At 55.0% G+C, this 18,906-nt stretch overlaps 2 protein-coding genes across 3 annotated transcripts; both read right to left on the reverse strand.

Moving 5' to 3' along the window:
• Positions 1 to 3,029: 3,029 nt before the first annotated feature.
• On the reverse strand, positions 3,030 to 11,611 carry LOC148673856 (uncharacterized). 2 transcript variants are annotated; one of them, XR_015936145.1, is made up of 5 exons: positions 11,113 to 11,611; positions 9,456 to 9,672; positions 8,308 to 8,469; positions 5,468 to 6,892; positions 3,030 to 5,323 (listed from the first exon to the last, which is right to left on the reverse strand). XR_015936145.1 is itself a non-coding variant. In XM_088630761.1 (4 exons), exons 2-4 carry the CDS (start codon positions 9,634 to 9,636, stop codon positions 6,594 to 6,596), a joined length of 642 nt encoding a protein of 213 aa, XP_088486887.1. In that variant the 5' UTR covers positions 9,637 to 9,672; positions 11,113 to 11,611; the 3' UTR covers positions 3,030 to 6,593. The 2 variants fall into 2 exon arrangements, 1 of the variants encoding a protein (XP_088486887.1); XM_088630761.1 differs by having other exon boundaries at positions 3,030 to 6,892.
• Positions 11,612 to 13,033: 1,422 nt separating this feature from the next.
• Positions 13,034 to 18,357, reverse strand: ddrgk1 (DDRGK domain containing 1). Its single transcript, XM_088630762.1, has 9 exons — positions 18,197 to 18,357; positions 16,976 to 17,122; positions 16,092 to 16,213; positions 15,337 to 15,438; positions 15,105 to 15,227; positions 14,381 to 14,419; positions 14,116 to 14,172; positions 13,949 to 13,997; positions 13,034 to 13,286 (listed from the first exon to the last, which is right to left on the reverse strand). Exons 1-9 carry the CDS (start codon positions 18,282 to 18,284, stop codon positions 13,126 to 13,128), a joined length of 888 nt encoding a protein of 295 aa, XP_088486888.1. The 5' UTR covers positions 18,285 to 18,357; the 3' UTR covers positions 13,034 to 13,125.
• Between the last annotated feature and the right edge of the window lie 549 nt (positions 18,358 to 18,906).

The following is an 18,906-nucleotide window of genomic DNA, read 5'->3' on the forward strand; positions in this document are numbered from 1 at the left end:
GACGTGAGTCCCCCTGAGACTGGAAAAGTGCGCTGTCCATGAAGGGATGCCCAAGAGCCCTGAGAGAGCTGGAGCACATCTGCCAAGAAAGTGGACAGAAGTGACCCGCGGCAGCGCGCGAGGCGGGTCGAGACTCAGTCACGAAGGCTTGTGAGCTGTCAAAAAGCTGATGACCGCCAGAGGTCCTCCAGCAAGGACTGAGCTCACAGGCAGAATTCTCATGCAATCACCATGCAGTATTTCACCTTTTCCCTTTTGATTTTAGATTTAGTGTAACTTATCTTACCATTTGTCTTCATTTGAGCATTCAGGTTTTGAATAAAATATTAAGTTTGGAAAAAATGAGTAGCCGTAACTTTTCTAATTTCACAAAATGGGACACTGTAGGAAGGGCCTGAGCACTTTGGCTAAGGTATTGTAAATATTTTCATTTTTTCTGACCCACAAGTATCCCTTAAACCTGCAGAGTCCACTGCTTTCCACTCTAGTATTCAAATGTATCTAAATGCATCTTTTTTTCTGAGCTTGCTGCACAGTCAGCAGAATCTCCTTCCCCCTAATTGTGAATTTAATTGATCTCTTCAGTCACTCTCCAGCAGATTGATTCAGATTTAGTTGCTCTACACAATGAACGAGCCCTGCGGAGCCCCTGAAGTGCGACTGTCCACTCGGCTCCGGTTCCACATCCGTTATCCTCCGTCAGACCACTCTCCGCAGTCAGCTTTTAGCTCATTTGTACAGCAGACTGCAACACCACTGCTTTGAAAGGGTGCTAGACAAAAACATATTTCTGTAGTTTGACATTATATTGTGTTATATTGTTCATATATTAAGACAAGACTGTGTGTCTGCATGGAAAGGTGCTTTGTGAGAACTGGGAATCCTTTGGGATAAACCTGTTATACAAATGCAAGCAATTATAGTTATTATCAATTAAGGAAGAGCCAAACTGAGATCCCATCTCCTTAAGGACTGACTCCAGAACAGCTGTAGCTGAGGAGCCACCCCTGTGGGCCCCAGCCCTTGGCCCCTGTCTGTGTGCTTACAGAGGAGACCGCAGGGCCTGCAGAACAGAGAAGTACCACACACAGGCCAAGAGACCCTATTCACAGGGCTGACAGGAAAACTGAACACACAGCACTGACGTCCGTCTACAAGAATGTGGAAAAACCTAATCAGGTTAATGATGGACCCAGCTGCCGTGGAATCACTGAGTGGATTAATGTTACGGGAGGCAGACAGCATGGGACCAGACAAGGAGTGATCCTGCCTCTCTGACGGGGGCAGTGGACACAGCGAGTACTGTACTGGCCAAGGACGTGAGGAGGTGTATTCGCTCTGCAAGGTCTGTGATCACATTCCCCCCAGCAGGTTAAGAAGACAAGGTGCAAACAAGACAGGGTGCAGGCAGCCCCTCAGACGTGTTTGGTAATTAACACTAATTGGTCCCAGGATCCCATCCATCGTGGAGACCAGAACCAGGGCACAATCTCGAGCTCGCCAACCAGAACCCCTCACAGAAAGCTCGGTCAGGCTCAGGGGTCCGCCCGGACAGTGGACAGCGGGATCCATGGTCTTCTCTTGCTTCGAACCAGTGCAGTGTCCTTATATCCAAGTAGATACAGGGTAATAGGTGTAACAATAGGTCAAATATGTATTCACAGCTGATACTTCACAGCTCTTGTGTCCTGGGTTTGAGTCATGGACTGTGGCCTGTGTGGAGTCTGCATGCTCTGCCCTTATTCGTGCAGGTTTCTGCAGGGACTCCTGTTTCATTGTGACTTTCAGCACACCTCCGCTGGCCGTGTGTGTGCTCTCGGTCCGGGTCTCGGACTGCCCTGGGCCACAGGAGATTTCAGACAGACAGAGCTGTACTAACTACAACATGAATCATATTACTCATGTTAACTACATTTTACACACTGCTTCTAGATCTTACACTATTACAGTCCTTGATATGCACTGTGTTGCTCCTTTAAAACTGTATTTCAGAATTATTATATCATTACAGAACTACAGTTTCCATAATATCACCATGGTAAATGACAGAGCAGGCTTTTCCAGGGAATGTGCTGGGACAGACACTCTCACTGTACTGCACTACCGAACACAGCACAATAAACACAGCACTGCAGTGCTGTTTCCACAGAACACAGCAGGTGGGAGGAAGTGACATATTCAGCACACACATCTGGTCACCTGTGAAATAACACTCACTTAGTCAACTGCGGTAGGCCCTGCAGCAGCAGGGCACTCACACACACCCTCGTACACACCGTCACACACAACCTCTCACACACACAGTAAAGAGCCCTCACTGTCTTGCTCACAGGAGCAGTAATGGCTGAATGTCAGCTGAAGGGGAGGAGCAGAATTAGGCTCCTTTCACAGTCTGAAGTAATGAACAGGGACTAAGACAGAGGGAGGCAGTGTGGGCCAGTGGGTAGAGCCCAGAGAGAGGGAGGCAGTGTGGGCCAGTGGGTAGAGCCCAGAGAGAGGGAGGCAGTGTGGGCCAGTGGGTAGAGCAGACAGGACTGGAGAGAGTTGACAGGTTTTCTAATTTTAAGTTCCCTATTTTTAAGTTGATTTTAACTGACAGGATGCATGAGGAGATCACCCACCTGCACAACTCCCTCGTGTGTGGCTGGGAAGTCTATGAGGATTCCAGTGTCCCTGTGTTCAGAGCATGCATGTTTGAATGGCAAGAAACTCACACATACACTCACACGCTCCCCTGAGGCCCCCCTTCCTCTCCTCTCTCCATTCACAAATTTCCTGGTGACATCAACTTGTCAGGGTTACTATGGTGACGGGCTCCAGCCAATGGGAGCCTGGGAACCAGTCAGGTGATAACAGAGGACGAGAGCACTGCCCTTCTCTCTCACTCTACAGTGGGAGGGTCAGATTAACCCAGCCTCCTGAAGGAGCTGTGCAGGATCCTGTCGGGATTATGACCCCTGGGTCATAGCTCCTGGGTCCTGGCTCGGAAGACTGTTCCTTCAGGAAAATGGGAAGCCTTGAACAGTGAGAGCTTTGCTTTTAGTTTTATTTTCTCAACAGAAAGATTTCCATGAAACAAACTGTTCAAATCTAAAACAGACAGAAGCATCATTAACACGCGACTCCACGGGCTGGGTGGAAGGGTCTGAGGTAGCAGGACTCTCCTGGGCGGTCAGGACTGGCCACTGTGCAATCGGCAAGCCTGTCCCACATTTCCCAGTATACACTGAGCATCAAAACTGCAACAAAACTGGGCTCACGTCTAGGGAGTGGGGTTTCTCTGCACCTCCGGCACCATGTCCTGCTGCTGTCCTGCTGGAGCGCCGTCATGCCAGCTGAGGCCCCAGGGTGGCGCCGTGGAGTCAGGGTGCCTTTAGCTCCCATGAGAAAGAGCTGAGGACACCCCTCTCCACACCCTCCTCAAGGCCTCTGTTCATCGCTGGAGGGGCATGCTGGGCCTCCCAGGAACTGCAGCTGGAGCTCTATGGTCACGGGTTCGAGTCCAGGCCATGTCACACAGCTCTGTGTCGAGCCCTGTGGTCATGGAGTCACGTCACAGACCAGCAGCAGCACCACCTGAGCTAATAATTGGCACAGCGGAGAGGGCGGTGCGAGTTACAGCGGCACAGCGCCCCCTGTGGCGGGCTCGTGCGGCTCGCGGTGAGGGATCAGCCATGCTGGGGCTGGGGGCTGTGCCTCCGGTTTGTGATAGAAGGCAAGAGGCCTTGGAGAGGGAGTCTGTCCGCTCTGCTTCTCCTGCTGTGTGCAGAGACGGAGGGCGTAGCCTTGAGCCAGGACTCGGACACAGAAAATAAAGAGGCTTCGCTCGCCTGCTGGGGCGCTTCTCCAACCCTGCACAGCCCGGTTCAGGACACGGGCATGGCTGTCCGCCTCCGTGCTTCTCTACTGAACTTCGCCAGGGCAAATCGCCTCTACACCTGTCCTCCTGCACTCCTGAGCCAGACCCCTCTCACCCGGCCCGTGGTCCAGCACTAATGCAACAATGTCACGACTGTCCGCTCGTTACTGACCAATTAATCATAATCAACAACAGCAACAATACTTAATCAATATCCAAAATCCATAAGCATTATGTTCCTACAAACACATGAATAAATAATGTCCTGCGTTTCAGAAGGACCTGACCTGACCTGTTCTCTGTGCTTCCGTTCACAGTCACCCCGCTGGGGGGCACCCCCCCAGCATTACAGAGACTGGGACCAGGCCTTTACAAACAGGGTGTCAGCCGTAACCCCACTGACAGTTTCAGAGCTGGGTAGGATAATCATCTGGATTAAGACAGAACTGATACCACAACATCACTTGGAGCCTGAAGACTTCATGCACACCCAGATATAAGGCTGTTTAGCAGAAGGAAGGCACAGGGTGATTGAGTGCAGTGAAAAACTCAGTTCTACTCTCACCAGCACAACAGCAGCCTTCTGCAGTGTGGACAGAAGGGACAGAACCAACACGAAGACGGACGTTCACAACTCTGCAAAGAGACGAGCGTGAGTGTGGACTCAGAGCCCCAGAGGCGCCCCACAGAGCCAAGATCACAGTCGGGTCAGCATCGCTGGCCCAGAGCCGAGGATCACAGTCGGGTCAGTAGCGCTGGCCCAGAGCCGCCCCACAGAGCCGAGGATCACAGTCGGGTCAGTAGCGCTGGCCCAGAGCCGCCCCACAGAGCCGAGGATCACAGTTGGGTCAGTATCACCGGCCCAGAGCTGAGAATCACAGTCGGGTCAGAATCACTGGCCCAGAGCCGCCCCACAGAGCCGAGGATCACAGTTGGGTCAGTATCACTGGCCCAGAGCTGAGGATCGCAGTCGGGTCAGTAGCGCTGGCCAAGCACTGGCACAGTGTTGTGAATGAAATATACCAGCTGTCGGAACATAGCCCAGGAGGTGACTCTGTTGTGCTGTGGAGTTCAGTATAGGCACTGTAGTAAAACTGCTACAATAACATTACACCAGAGAGGCAGTTTTCTGAACCTGAATTGTGAGTGAACACAGGAAGCAAAGATCCAAGTGAAGAGACAGCAGGGAGCCGAGATGCAGCACCAGGTACTCCTCGCTGCCCTCTGGGTACCGACCCGCTGTTCCAGAGAGCCAGGAGCCCACTGCCCTGCCTCGGGCCGGTATCGCCCCAGGGCTAAACACAGCGGAAACAGGGGGAAGAGCTGTCCTACCCTTCAACACGGCACTTTACCCTGACTGTTCCAGCTGGGCAAACGCATCGCCAGGAACTGACGCTTCCTGCTGGACACCAGCCCCTGGGAGCCGACCGCTACCCTGCTGGACACCAGCCCCTGGGAGCTGACCTCCACCCTGCTGGACACCAGCCCCTGGGAGCCGACCTCCACCCTGCTGGACACCAGCCCCTGGGAGCTGACCTCCACCCTGCTGGACACCAGCCCCTGGGAGCCGACCTCCACCCTGCTGGACACCAGCCCCTGGGAGCTGACCTCCACCCTGCTGGACACCTGATGGGAGACTGCAGGCCAGTCCAGGAAGGATCCTGTGCTGTCAGGTACACAAGCTGGGCCGACTTTGCCCAGAGCTGCAGGACAGGGCAGGGCTGGGCTGGGCTGGGCTGGGCTGGAGAGGGGCTGTAACTTTTACAGCATGAAACACGGGTGTCTCTGCTCTCGATCAGATTAACCTGAACGCGTTGGGCAGCTCTGTGCAACACCCCTTAACTACAGTACATCAACAGTGAAGAGGAAAGCAAAGATACATTTTACTGAGAGAGTTACAGGCATCTGTGTTACCCTGAGTGGAAAGAGCAGCCACTTCCGAAGTTTACACTAAAAAACCTGCTGTGGATTAAAATACAGCTCAACATAAAAACACTGTAAAAAAGATAAGCTACTGTAAAAGCAGCACGCGTGTATAAAGTCCCCTTTTCTGCAGCAGAGCTCAGGCAGGATCAGGGTAACAGGGTAACAGGCCACGGCCAGCGGCCTGTCCAGTCCCCTCCACAGAGGAAGCCCGTTTGTGTCCCAGACAGGGGTCACCTTTAACATCACAGCTCCCCCAGCGTCCGTTTGCCTGACTGACCGCCTGCCCGCTGCTCAGAGCTCCCAGAAAGTTCTGGGTGGCAGTGCCAGTGCAGAAACACAAACCACCATCCCGAGGGGGTGTGGGGATCAGGGTCCTGCCACTGGGCAGCGGACAGAACAAGGGAGAGGAGACCCTTCTGCTCAGAAGGACAGGAGAGAAAGGTTGTCGACCGCAGAGCCACCCCGCGCTGCAGCACCCCAGTCCGGTGCTGGCTTCGCCCCCTGCCAGCTGCTGTACAGGCAGCGGGGGGGGCGGTCTTGCCTGGGAAGCGGGTCGTGGCCCCTGGGCACGCTGGGCCGCCTGTGTGTCTTCTGGCTCTTGCTGGGGCCTGCCTGCGCACCACTACAACTGACTCGTTACACACCTCACACAGCCGGAGGAACAGCGAGGGCGAGAAGCGTGTGGAACTCTGCAGTCCGTGCTGCCAAGAGGAGGCCAGCAGCAGGCACCCTCAGAGCCTCAGGTGCTGTGCTGGGAGGCTGGGTGCCCTCTGGCCAGGCGCTGTCTGGCGCCCGACTGCCTCTCCTTCTACGCAGACCAGTCTGGGAAGACGCCCCCACTGTCCTCCCCCTCCGTGAGCAAGGGCGGGGTGTCCAGGTCACTGACCCCACCCTCGATGGCCATGTAGCCGCTCGCCAGCGCCCCCCGCCGGCGGCACTGCCACACGCTGCCGGCCGCGGCCAGCACACAGAACAGCAGCGCCAGCGCCGCGATGAAGAAGCTCTCCCCCAGCGCGGGGCCGCCCCACGGTCCTCGAACCGGCAGCATCCGAGTGACGACGCAAAGACAGGCTCCGGCGACGCACAGGGAGCCCAGGCACAGCACCGCTGAGACAGACAGAGAGGACGAGTCTCAGTACACGCTTACACCATAGGGCAATATTTTATGATACGTCTTTGTTGTAAATGTCAGCAGATGTTATTTTTTTAGTTTTGTTTCTTGTTAATTTTAATTTATTTTTTTTGCTTTGGCAACACTGATCGGTCATGCTAATAAAGCACCTTGAATTGAACTGAGAGACATAGAACGAGTCAGGCTGCCGTCTGTCTGAACCAGGAGAGAGAGAGAGAACTAATGAACATAGAGAAGAGAGTAATAAAGTATCAGTTACACCTAAAAAACAGCGACCAAAACCCCTATGTTGAAGTCTAGGTAAAAGAAAGACAGCCCCATTCTTGTTAGCTGTATTTTATGAAAATGAAAATAGAGAAAAAAGAAAAACATCAGCATCTTCCCGTTTCACAACAAAGCCCTGCTGAGCCCAAAACAGAGCCCCTTGAGCCAGCTGGTCCCGAGGCTCACTGACCTGAGCCACACCGACACCAGCCAGCCTCAGGACAGCACTGCTAGAGCACCACAAACTGTAAATGTCTGTAGATGTTAATTGTAAATGCTTTGGCAGCACTGAAATTCACTGGTCATGCCAATAAAGAACAAGTCAGGCTGCTGTTTGTCTGAACAACACTCTCTATTTCTCTATTCCACAGCTACAGCTGTAAAGCAAATTCAACTCGGGTTCTGACAGGGAGCCTTCCTAAAATACCAGCCACTCCTCTATTCTCACTCTTGGCCCCTTGGACAAACCCTGCAAGGTGATGTTACTCTTTCTGTGAAGTTTCTTAAAATGATCAAATTAACCATTCAGGCCATGATCTCCTAGCCTTTTGTTAATTGGCTCCTGAGATAAATTGACTCTGTCCCTCTGGCAACAGACTCCTGAAATAGAACAATCTCTTCTCCCCTGATACCTTGTCCATTTTCTCCTTAGCGGAGGGATGAGACAGAGCTGGAAGGGATCAGCGGTCTGCCTTCCTGAGACCGGACAGCAGTGCCCGCGCGGTCCTGGAAGAGCTCCGGGCTGGGATTCCTCCTGTCTGGCCGGGGCAGTGACTCAGGGTCTCCCACTGGGGGCGCCCTGCCTGGGTTATTAACCTGCAGTCTGGGCGTGAGCACTGTTACAGCCTCTTCCTGTCCGATACTCCCGTCAGCCGCAGGCCCTCTTCGAATGATGGGATTGCCGGGGAAAACGCAAAGCTCCAATCCCTGCGCTTTGAACGAGCACGAATCTCTAACGGGCACTGAGCGCTGGCCTGAGGAGGAGGAGCAGAGCGCTGGCCCCTTGTGTCTGAAGCCCAGCTCTCTAGCTCTGCAGTGGCAGCTGTACACCACACACTCACACACACACTCACACATCAGTCTCCTGGCTGTGTCCGTCACCCCCAGCTCGTCCCCCGCTCAGTACCTGTGGAGACATGCAGCACTGCGGACAGCCCCGCTCGGGTCCTGCTGGCACCCAGGAAGTCGAAGAGGAAGGAGATGCTGGACAGGAGCACAGCGCAGTAACACAGAGCGGCCAGGGAGTAGAGCAGTCTCATCCCCGGGCCCTGGGGCCCTCCCAGAGGACCTGTCCACCACAGAGCACTGTTACCACACAGACACACAGAGAGGGACAGCGGACACACAGACACAGACGCTCAGAGAGACAGTAAACAGACATTCTCAGGGGGACAGTGGACACAGACACACACAGAGGGACAGCGGACACACAGACACAAATGCTCAGACAGGAAAAGACACACACAGAGGGACGGTGGACACACAGACACACAGGCTCACAGACAGTAAACAGACACACTCAGGGGAACAGCGGACACACCGACACACAGAGGGACAGTGGACACACAGATATACGCTTACAGAGACAGTAAACAGACACACGGAGGGACAGGGGACAAGGACAGACAGCACACACACTCAATCTGCCTGACACTAAGGCACGACTGGGATGCTCTTAGTTGAGGGGCACTGCTGTGTGTGACCCCTGTGTGCCACTTCAGAGCAGGAACAACGCCTTTCTGCAATCCTTAGTTTAAAATAAAATCACGAGTCACCAGTGCACAAATGCTGACTGCCTTCATCTCTTCCTGTCATGGGGAAGCTGGGAAACAGCTGCACTGGGGCTCTGAGCCAAGGACCCTGTACCCCGAGGAGTCTGTTGTCAGGGTCGGGGACACCTGCGGCTCAGCCTGGCAGTGCAGGGAGACAGCGAGGCAGTGCTCCACATCTTACTGCTGCCACCTTGTGGTGATCCAGCTCGCAGAGGGCAGAGGGCAGAGGGCAGAGGGCACAAGCCTCTTTCTAACCCTCCGTTTGCCACTCAAGGGGATTTTATTCAGAGTGGAAAAACACTCTGCGGACTCTTGCAGCTGATGTTTCACTGAGCCGGCACTGAGAAAAGTAGGAATTTGTGTCCTCTGGACAGCTGGGGAGTGCCGTGGCTGAGCCGGGAAAATGGTGTGCAGGCTGCTCGTGCGCCAGGACAGAACCAGCACCCCTGCTGCCCCGACCCTGAGCACAGTCAGCACAGACAGACCCCTCCCTGCCGCGTACCTGTGTCAGTGAGGTTCTGGGCCGCGTGCAAGGTGAAGGCCACGCCGTAGATGAGACTGGTGGAGCTGTAGGGGGCGCTGGCGTTCCACAGCTCGATCCAGTTGGGGTCGGCGATGGAGGTGCAGAGCGAGACAAGAGCGAAGCACTGGGACACGGCGGCCGGGGTCACGCTGAGAGCCATCGCTGCCCAGGAGGAAAGGGGTGGGGATGGGCCCAGCTGAGAGGAGGACAGCGAGAGACACGTACTCAGCACAGAGCTCATGCAGGCTGAGGACAGGAGAGACAGCGCTGGAGTGGTCTCAGTGGAGCCCGAGACACGCCGAATACTTCAGTGACCACAAGGGATCATCATGTTTTCTGCCCTTTTCACAAATATCAGGCAGCATAGATGATTAACCAGACGCCAGTCATATTACAGTGAGCAGTATAAACAAGGAGGAAAAAAAAGCAAGCAAGCTGACAAAAACACATCCCCCAGCACTGTCTCCTCATGATGATGTCATTGCCAGCCCTGTCCACTAGACACTCACAACACTACACTGAACCCTCATTACACAGACTGGATCACACACAGCCTGTACCCTACAGAGCGCAGCGCACACACACACACAACCTGTACCCTACAGCACACACACACACAGCCTGTCCCTTACAGAGCGCAGCGCACACACACACAACCTGTACACACACAGCCTATACCCTACAGCGCACACACACACAGATTGTACCCTACAGAGCTCAGCGCATGCGCACACACACAGCCCGTACCCTACAGCACTCACACAGCCTGTCTCCTACAGAGTGCAGAGCACACACACACACAACCCGTACCCTACAGCACACACACACAGCCTGTCCCCTACAGTGCAGCGTGCACACACACGCAGCCTGTCCCCTACAGAGTGCAGAGCACACACACACACAACCCGTACCCTACAGCACACACACAGCCTGTCTCCTACAGAGTGCAGAGCACACACACACACAACCCGTACCCTACAGCACACACACACAGCCTGTCCCCTACAGTGCAGCGTGCACACACACGCAGCCTGTCCCCTACAGAGTGCAGAGCACACACACACACAACCCGTACCCTACAGCACTCACACAGCCTGTCTCCTACAGAGTGCAGAGCACACACACACAGCCTGTACCCTACAGCACACACACAGCCCGTCCCCTACAGAGTGCAGAGCACACACACACACAGCCTGTACCCTACAGCACTCACACAGCCCGTCTCCTACAGAGTGCAGAGCACACACACACACAGCCCGTCTCCTACAGAGTGCAGAGCACACACACACACAGCCCGTCCCCTACAGAGTGAAGCACACACACACACAGCCTATACCCTACAGCGACTCCTCAGCTGCTGCCCGTTCAGGACGAATGTTTAATCTTGCAAAAGGGTATTTCTGATTAATTAGTAGAACCTCAACGAACGATTAATTACACTCAGCGCTCAACAGGTGTGTTGTCAACACGGTGACTCCACCTGTCAAGCGTGCGTCCGTCTCCGGCAACCGTCCCGAACGACCCCCCGCCCAGCAGAAAGCACACTTCTGGCGTGGAATAATGAGAAATGAACGATCACACTCTTCATCAGTCCCAAGTCTTCCCCGCGGGGGTACCTGTCAGCACCTCCTCTTACCTGGAGGCGCAAGACCGCCCGAAAACCAGTCTCCTCGCTGCCAGAACCGGCAAACCGAGCTCCGCACCCCGACCAGGCTGGCCCTCGAACCAGTGCGAACCCGTCCCTTCCGGACCCGTGCGAGCGAAACCCGCAGCCCAGTCCGCTGCCGGAGAGTTGCTGGACTTCCGGGATCAGCGGATATTAACACCGCGAGGCAAACGGGCCGCAAGCACTTAAAGAGCTCGTGTCCTGATTTGATTACAGCCAGCACGAGGCTCAGGACGGGTGGGGAGGGGGCTCCCGCCGGGCTCCCCTGCAGTCAGACCCGGGCTGGCCGAGGCTGACACTTTCAGCGACTGTCAAGCTGTTTCTTGAGCCAACATGGCGCCCACAGGGCTGCAGTTGCCTGGCTGCGAGTGTGTTCCTGGGTTGGCTGTCCTCGGAAGAGGAGACGGTGTCGCATCTAGACAAACCGGACAGACAGCTGTCTGGGCTCTTCCTTCTGTGAAAATATCTGTAAAGCTTTAATTAGATAGTTCTCGGAAGAGCATATATGGAAAAAGAGTTCAATCACTTCTAGTCGTCACTTAACATTACAGCGTCATTTTAGGTCACGCGTGTTTCTGCAGTCTGTAGCCTCCTGTATTAACCCTTCAGCAGGCGCGCGCAGGGGTGATCCACCCGAAACGGCCGCGGTTGCCTTAGCTACAGTCGCGTGGATAGTAAGAGGCTCGGGGACTCTCCTGCGGTGTTGAGGTCCAAATGGAGCCCGCTCTCAGGTTACAGGAGTGGTTGTTTGAGGGGTCCGGGTTTGTAATGAATAACTGGACTGATGTTTTAAGGGAACTTGAGCTGCAGTCAGCGCAATTCCTGTTCCAGTGGGAACAAGCATGTACGCCCTTGACACCCTGTGTCACACTTATAACATATACTTATATTCATATTGCATATACCCTCTACACCCTGTACCCCAACCCCCACAGCACTACACCCTGTACCCCAACCCCCCACAGCACTACACCCTGTATCCCAACCCCCTAAACTACTACACCCTGTACCCCAAACCGCTTATAGTACTACACCCTGTATCCCAACCCCCTAAACTACTACACCCTGTACCCCAAACCCCCACAGCACTACACCCTGTACCTCAAACCCCTTATAGTACTACACCCTGTACCCCAAACCCCTTATAGTACTACACCCTGTACCCCAACCCCCTAAACTACTAGACCCTGTACCCCAAACCCCCACAGCACTACACCCTGTACCTCAAACCCCTTATAGTACTACACCCTGTATCCCAACCCCCTAAACTACTACACCCTGTACCCCAAACCCCCACAGCACTACACCCTGTACCTCAAACCCCTTATAGTACTACACCCTGTATCCCAACCCCCTAAACTACTACACCCTGTACCCCAAACCCCCACAGCACTACACCCTGTACCTCAAACCCCTTATAGTACTACACCCTGTACCCCAACCCCCTAAACTACTAGACCCTGTACCCCAAACCCCCACAGCACTACACCCTGTACCCCAACCCCCTAAACTACTAGACCCTGTACCCCAAACCCCCACAGCACTACACCCTGTACCCCAAACCCCCACAGCACTACACCCTGTATCCCAACCCCCTAAACTACTACACCCCGTACCCCAAACCCCCACAGCACTCCACCCTGTATCCCAACCCCCTAAACTACTACACCCCGTACCCCAAACCCCTTATAGTACTACACCCTGTACCTCAACCCCCTAAACTACTACACCTTGTACCCCAAACCCCCACAGCACTACACCCTGTACCCCAACCCCCTAAACTACTAGACCCGGTACCCCAAACCCCCACAGCACCACTGTGCATTATATCCTAATCCTCTAAACCTCACCCAGCAGCCCAATCACGCAGACAGAGGAGTCCAGTCTGAGAAAAGATAAATATTCTGCATTTATTGAAACACACATTAGCACAGAACATGGAAGCAGTCTGGTGGGGACCGCCGCTGGCTCCGACAGGGGGCCTCAGGCTGTGAGGGGGGTCTCGGGCGCGAGCCTGATGAGGGAGTTGCTGGCCTGGGCAAGCTCCGCGATGGACACACGCCCGCGCTGCTTGATGAACCGAGCCACTGCCGACAGCTCTGCTGGCGTGATGTAGATAAACTTCCCTCGGTCATCTATCACCCCTGAGAGAGGGGGAGAGAGCACAGAAATCACATGTGATCCTCGTACCTGCAGCCAGGGCAGCGCTCACACAGCAGCACAGGTGAGCAGGCACATATTCGAGGACCGCAGTGCACACCCACACCGGAGCTAATACACCTGCTGCTCACAAACCTCAGCCAAGGGATGCAAGATGAAACAGCAGCATCAGACTCTTTCTGACTGGAGCCTCGCCCTGACTCACCTGTCACTCAGGGCCAGCTGCCATGGAAACACTGTGATAGGAAGCCTGCATCACCTGCAGGCAATTTTCATCGAGGTCTGCATCAGGTGGTGCCAAATATTTGAGGTCTATTGGACAATGCTCAGTGCTCTGGTGTAGAGTCTTCTCTAGAGGTGCTCTGGTGTCTCACTCATGTTTCTCCCTGGATGCTCGTCCAGAGGCTCGCCCTGACCACGACTTTGCTTGAACCATGCTTGTTTGGCTTTGGATCCTCCCTGTACTTCGCTACCGTGTTTTTCTGGCTCCGACTGCTGCATCATTGGACAACAACCCTGGATTGTGAACCTGACTCCCCAGTCTCTCATGCACTGGGCCTGTCTGTGAGCTCATCACTGCTCAACCTGATTCACCTTAAGAAGCAGGTATAAAAAAAAAACACCACCAAGATGAAACAAAGCTTACCTGTTAGAGAGCCGTCTGCAATGAGGTCCTGTAGCCTGGAGATGGCATCCTAGGCACAGCAGGGGTCAAAGTTCAGTGGCTAACATTCCAACCTGAGCCTCCTCTTTAATTTTTCAGTTTCACCCTTCACCCACCCACCATGCCTCTTCTCCTCATCTCACACTGACCTGTGTGCGCATCCCAAAATGAGAGGCCAGGTCTTCCAACAAAACCACCTTTGCATTCTGGGAACAGGGAAGAGAGAGGAAGAATGAGAGTGGCCATCACTGACACAGGTGAAAGGACCAGCCCTGAGGCGGACACTGAATGGGCTGGCACAGGGGGCCCTAGGACTGCGTGGCCAGTGGGGAGAAAAGGCAGAGGAGGGAACGGTGGTCACTAGGGGAGAAGGAGATCCTGCTGTTTAGAGCCGAGGACAGAGGACAGGCTCACCTTGATGTACTCGATAAACTCCTGCAGCAGGCTATGAGTCTGAAAGCAGAAAATAAACAGTGAGAAATGAGCATATCTGTCAGGCCCTGCTCCTCCACGGTGAAAGTCTCAGTCAGTCGGTACCTCCTGCTCAGTGAGCGTATCTGTCAGGCCCTGCTCCTCCACGGTGAAGGTCTGTCAGTCGGTACCTCCTGCTCAGTGATCGTATCTGTCAGGCCCTGCTCCTCTGTGGTGAAGGTCTCAGTCAGTCGGTACCTCCTGCTCAGTGAGCGTATCTGTCAGGCCCTGCTCCTCTGTGGTGAAGGTCTCAGTCAGTCGGTACCTCCTGCTCAGTGAGCGTATCTGTCAGGCCCTGCTCCTCCACGGTGAAGGTCTCAGTCAGTCGGTACCTCCTGCTCAGTGAGCGTATCTGTCAGGCCCTGCTCCTCCACGGTGAAAGTCTCAGTCAGTCGGTACCTCCTGCTCAGTGAGCGTATCTGTCAGGCCCTGCTCCTCCACGGTGAAGGTCTCAGTCAGTCGGTACCTCCTGCTCAGTGATCGTATCTGTCAGGCCCTGCTCCTCTGTGGTGAAGGTCTCAGTCAGTCGGTACCTCCTGCTCAGTGAGCGTATCTGTCAGGCCCTGCTCCTCTGTGGTGAAGGTCTCAGTCAGTCGGTACCTCCTGCTCAGTGAGCGTATCTGTCAGGCCCTGCTCCTCCACGGTGAAGGTCTCAGTCAGTCGGTACCTCCTGCTCAGTGAGCGTATCTGTCAGGCCCTGCTCCTCCACGGTGAAGGTCTCCTTCAGCTTCAGGTACTCCTCATGTTCCCGACGCTCCTGTTCCTCCCGCGTTCGCTGCTCCTCCTCCGCCTGAAACCATGGCAACAGTCAGCAGAGTGTCAGAGCCGCTGCGCCCAGCAGAGCGTCAGTGCTAGATCACGAGCACGGGGGTGTCGGGGCGTCAGGGTGTCGGCAGCACCTTCCTCTGCTCCTCCAGTCTCTCTCTCTCCTCCTCCCTCCTCCTCTCTTCCTCTCTCAGCTGCTGGGTTCGTTTCCGCTCCTCCCGGTCCTCCAGTTCAGCCTGAAACACCAGACAGCCGGTCAGCAGCGCCCACCCCGGATGCCACAGTGCGACAAGACAGCAACCGAAGCAGGACAGTGAGGCTGGAAAGGGAGGCCTCGCCCAGTGGAGGCCGAGCGTCTTGGGTCAGCCTGCGGCAGGTCCTTACGTCTGCTGCTGGAGAGCAGAGCCCCACTGGGCCCCCAGGTGAGCCGACAGGAGTGCCCACCGTCTGTATGGGACTGGACCATCAAGTCCCGCGTGTCAGAATGTACACACCTCAATCATTTAAAATCACATGCAGTGATTTCATCAGCTTGTTCATTTAAAATGAACAAATACCACACAAGGCCTGTTTGCTGCCTCGTTGCTCACTTCATACTGCACTTCTGGAGAAAGACTTGAGCTGCTGAATGTCCATCCATCCGTTCCTTACAGATTCTCCCAATTCTGGGCCGCAGGGGAGCCGGAGCCTATCCTAGCAAGCATCGGGTGCAAGGCAGGACACCCTGGATTGCAATTTCCCTCACGGGATCAATAAAGTATCTATCTATCTATTGATCGCTAGTTCACTGCAGGACAGACAGACACACTCACTCCAGGGCCAACTCCCAGGAGCGAAGAGCTCGGAAGATCAGGAAACAAAGGAGAAAGGGGACCGGAGAGCCTCTCACCTCTCTCTGTGCTCTCCTGGCCTGCTTCTCCTCCAGCTTCCTCTGCTTCTTCGCCCCCACCTTCTCCGCACCCAGGAGCTGAGGATGCTCCTCCAGGTCCTGCTCCTCCCCGTTGCTGTCCTCTGGGAGATCAGAGACACGCAGGTCAGCTCTCTACCCCTGGATCTGCCCCAGTGTTTCCACAGACACCCAGCTCAGCTCTCTACTCCTGGATCTGCCCCAGCGTTTCCACAGACACGCAGCTCAGTTCTCTACTCCTGGAGCTGCCCCAGCGTTTCCACAGACACCCAGCTCAGCTCTCTATTCCTGGAGCTGCCCCAGCGTTTCCACAGACATGCAGCTCAGCTCTCTACTCCTGGAGCTGCCCCAGCGTTTCCACAGACACGCAGCTCAGCTCTCTACTCCTGGAGCTGCCCCAGCGTTTCCACAGACACCCAGCTCAGCTCTCTATTCCTGGAGCTGCCCCAGCGTTTCCACAGACACGCAGCTCAGCTCTCTACTCCTGGAGCTGCCCCAGCGTTTCCACAGACACCCAGCTCAGCTCTCTACTCCTGGAGCTGCCCCAGCGTTTCCACAGACACGCAGCTCAGCTCTCTACTCCTGGAGCTGCCCCAGCGTTTCCACAGACACGCAGCTCAGCTCTCTACTCCTGGAGCTGCCCCAGCGTTTCCACAGACACCCAGCTCAGCTCTCTACTCCTGGATCTGTCCCAGCATTTCCACCACTGACATTAATTATTCCATTACACACAGTGTAATTACAGTCCGCACAGGACACAGTATGCACTGTACAACAGATACACACAGGACAGATGCACACTGAACAATACACACAGGACAGGTGCACACTGTACACACGGGACAGGTGCACAGGGGGTGTCGTACCCAGGTCAGGCGCCTCTCGCTGAGCACGCCGCTGTGCTGTCACTCGGGCGTTGAGGTTCCTGCGGCGGCGAGGCATTCCTGCAGGGCGGTCTTCCGCCACAGGGGGGCGAGCTCGAGCCTGCACATCCTGCCCGTGATCCCTGTCCGCTGGGAGAGAGAAATTCAGATTTCGACAGCGTCTCCCTCACAGAAGACACGCAGCATCAGTCCGCTGTCCCAGCAGCGCCGACAGTTTGGGGACAAGCCCGCCCCTCCATCACCAGGCAGAGTTTAGAGATCAGAGCTTCCCCTGGCCCCAGCCTCGGCCAGCTCCTGCTCCAGCTGACTCACGAAGCCCCGGGTTCACTCAACACTCCTCTCCGAAGTGTTCTCAGTTCGGAAGCTTTCAATTTACCTGCAAACAGTCTGAGGAAACGTCAAACCGAAAAGTCCAATTAGTCGAGTCCAGCAGTCCTGCCCAGCTCTTTATAAAGCTGTGTGACAGTGCAGTCCACTTCCAGACCCGCAGGCTTCACTAGGCTCTTGAAAGCACTGACAGCAGGGGTTCTGACCCGATCAGTGGTGCCGTCTCTGAGACACACTGGGACACTGAGCAGCAGGGGTGAGACTGGTCTGGTTCTGACCCGATCAGTGGTGCCGTCTCTGAGACACATTGGGACACAGTACACCAGGGGTGAGACTGGTCTGGTTCTGACCCGATCAGTGGTGCCGTCCCCGAGACACACTGGGACACTGAGCAGCAGGGGTGAGACTGGTCTGGTTCTGACCCGATCAGTGGTGCCGTCTCTGAGACACACTGGGACACAGTACACCAGGGGTGAGACTGGTCTGGTTTTGACCCGATCAGTTCTGCTCTCTGAGAGACAGTACACCAGGGGTGAGACTGGTCTGGTTCTGACCCGATCAGTTCTGCTGTCTCTGAGACACACTGGGACACAGTACACCAGGGGTGAGACTGGTCTGGTTCTGACCCGATCAGTTCTGCTCTCTGAGAGACAGTACACCAGGGGTGAGACTGGTCCGGTGAGAGACCAATACACCTCCTTCAACCTCCTGCAGGGGTGAACGTCACTCCCGGAGCGCTTTCCAGACACGCACCGACGTCTCTTCCGAAAGAAGCCGTGAAATTCCTGGATCTCTCTGTCTGCAGAGCAGAGCGCTCCCCCCGTCCCGCAGCTGCCCCGGCTGCCCCAGCTCCCCTGGCCCCGCCGCAGAGCTCACCCTGCTCCGCCTGGCCGCGCACTTTCACGGCGAACACGATCAGCACGGCGAGGATGGCCGCCGCGACGGCGTACAGCACCGCGTCCATGTCCAGCGTGTGTAGCCTCTGCTCCGCGTCCTCCCACACGTGACAGGAACCCGCTGGCCACGTCAACCCGCTTCAGTCACACCCCCCTCACGTGATCTCAGGAGGGCCCGGATGCCCGACTCGGGGTTTCTCTAGTGGCCCCTGCTGGCCAGAGGGACTTACAACAACAAGAGGGGTTTCGATACTGTTTCGCTCCGTGCACTGCACAATCAAAATTTCATTCCATGTAGTGCTGTGAATGCTTTTATTAAATAAACAAAGATCCATTAAACCATACAAGTGTTTTAAAATTCAAACAGCTTTATTGGCATGACTGATGATTCATGGTGTTTATAAAGCAATAACAACGGGACATACATATTCACAGTTAAAAAATATAGAGAACTACAGATACTGTACTTACAACCTGCAGTGTGACTGTGGACAGTGGTCAGCAGTGCAGTGTGACTGTGTGGACAGTGGTCAGACAGCAGTGCAGTGTAACTGTGTAGACAGTGGTCAGCAGTGCAGTGTGACTGTGTGGACAGTGGTCAGCAGTGCAGTGTGACTGTGTGGACAGTGGTCAGCAGTGCAGTGTGACTGTGTGGACAGTGGTCAGTAGTGCAGTGTGATTGTGTGGACA

The sequence above is a fragment of the Lepisosteus platostomus genome, chromosome 4 (assembly GCF_059453375.1).
Source record: "Lepisosteus platostomus isolate fLepPlt1 chromosome 4, fLepPlt1.hap1, whole genome shotgun sequence".
Lineage (NCBI taxonomy): Eukaryota > Metazoa > Chordata > Actinopteri > Semionotiformes > Lepisosteidae > Lepisosteus > Lepisosteus platostomus.

Excerpts from the sequence above, each read along its gene's own strand:
- ddrgk1 (XM_088630762.1), bottom strand. The coding sequence starts at position 18,284 with ATGGACGCGGTGCTGTACGCCGTCGCGGCGGCCATCCTCGCCGTGCTG. Across the intron at positions 17,123-18,196 it reads GCGCGGCCAGGCGGAGCAGG|CGGACAGGGATCACGGGCAG; the intron begins GTGAGCTCTGCG and ends TCTCTCTCCCAG. Across the intron at positions 16,214-16,975 it reads GCGAGAGGCGCCTGACCTGG|AGGACAGCAACGGGGAGGAG; the intron begins GTACGACACCCC and ends CTGATCTCCCAG.
- LOC148673856 (XM_088630761.1), bottom strand. The coding sequence starts at position 9,636 with ATGGCTCTCAGCGTGACCCCGGCCGCCGTGTCCCAGTGCTTCGCTCTT. Across the intron at positions 8,470-9,455 it reads CCAGAACCTCACTGACACAG|GTCCTCTGGGAGGGCCCCAG; the intron begins GTACGCGGCAGG and ends TGTGGTGGACAG. Across the intron at positions 6,893-8,307 it reads AGTGCTGCATGTCTCCACAG|CGGTGCTGTGCCTGGGCTCC; the intron begins GTACTGAGCGGG and ends TGTCTGTCTCAG.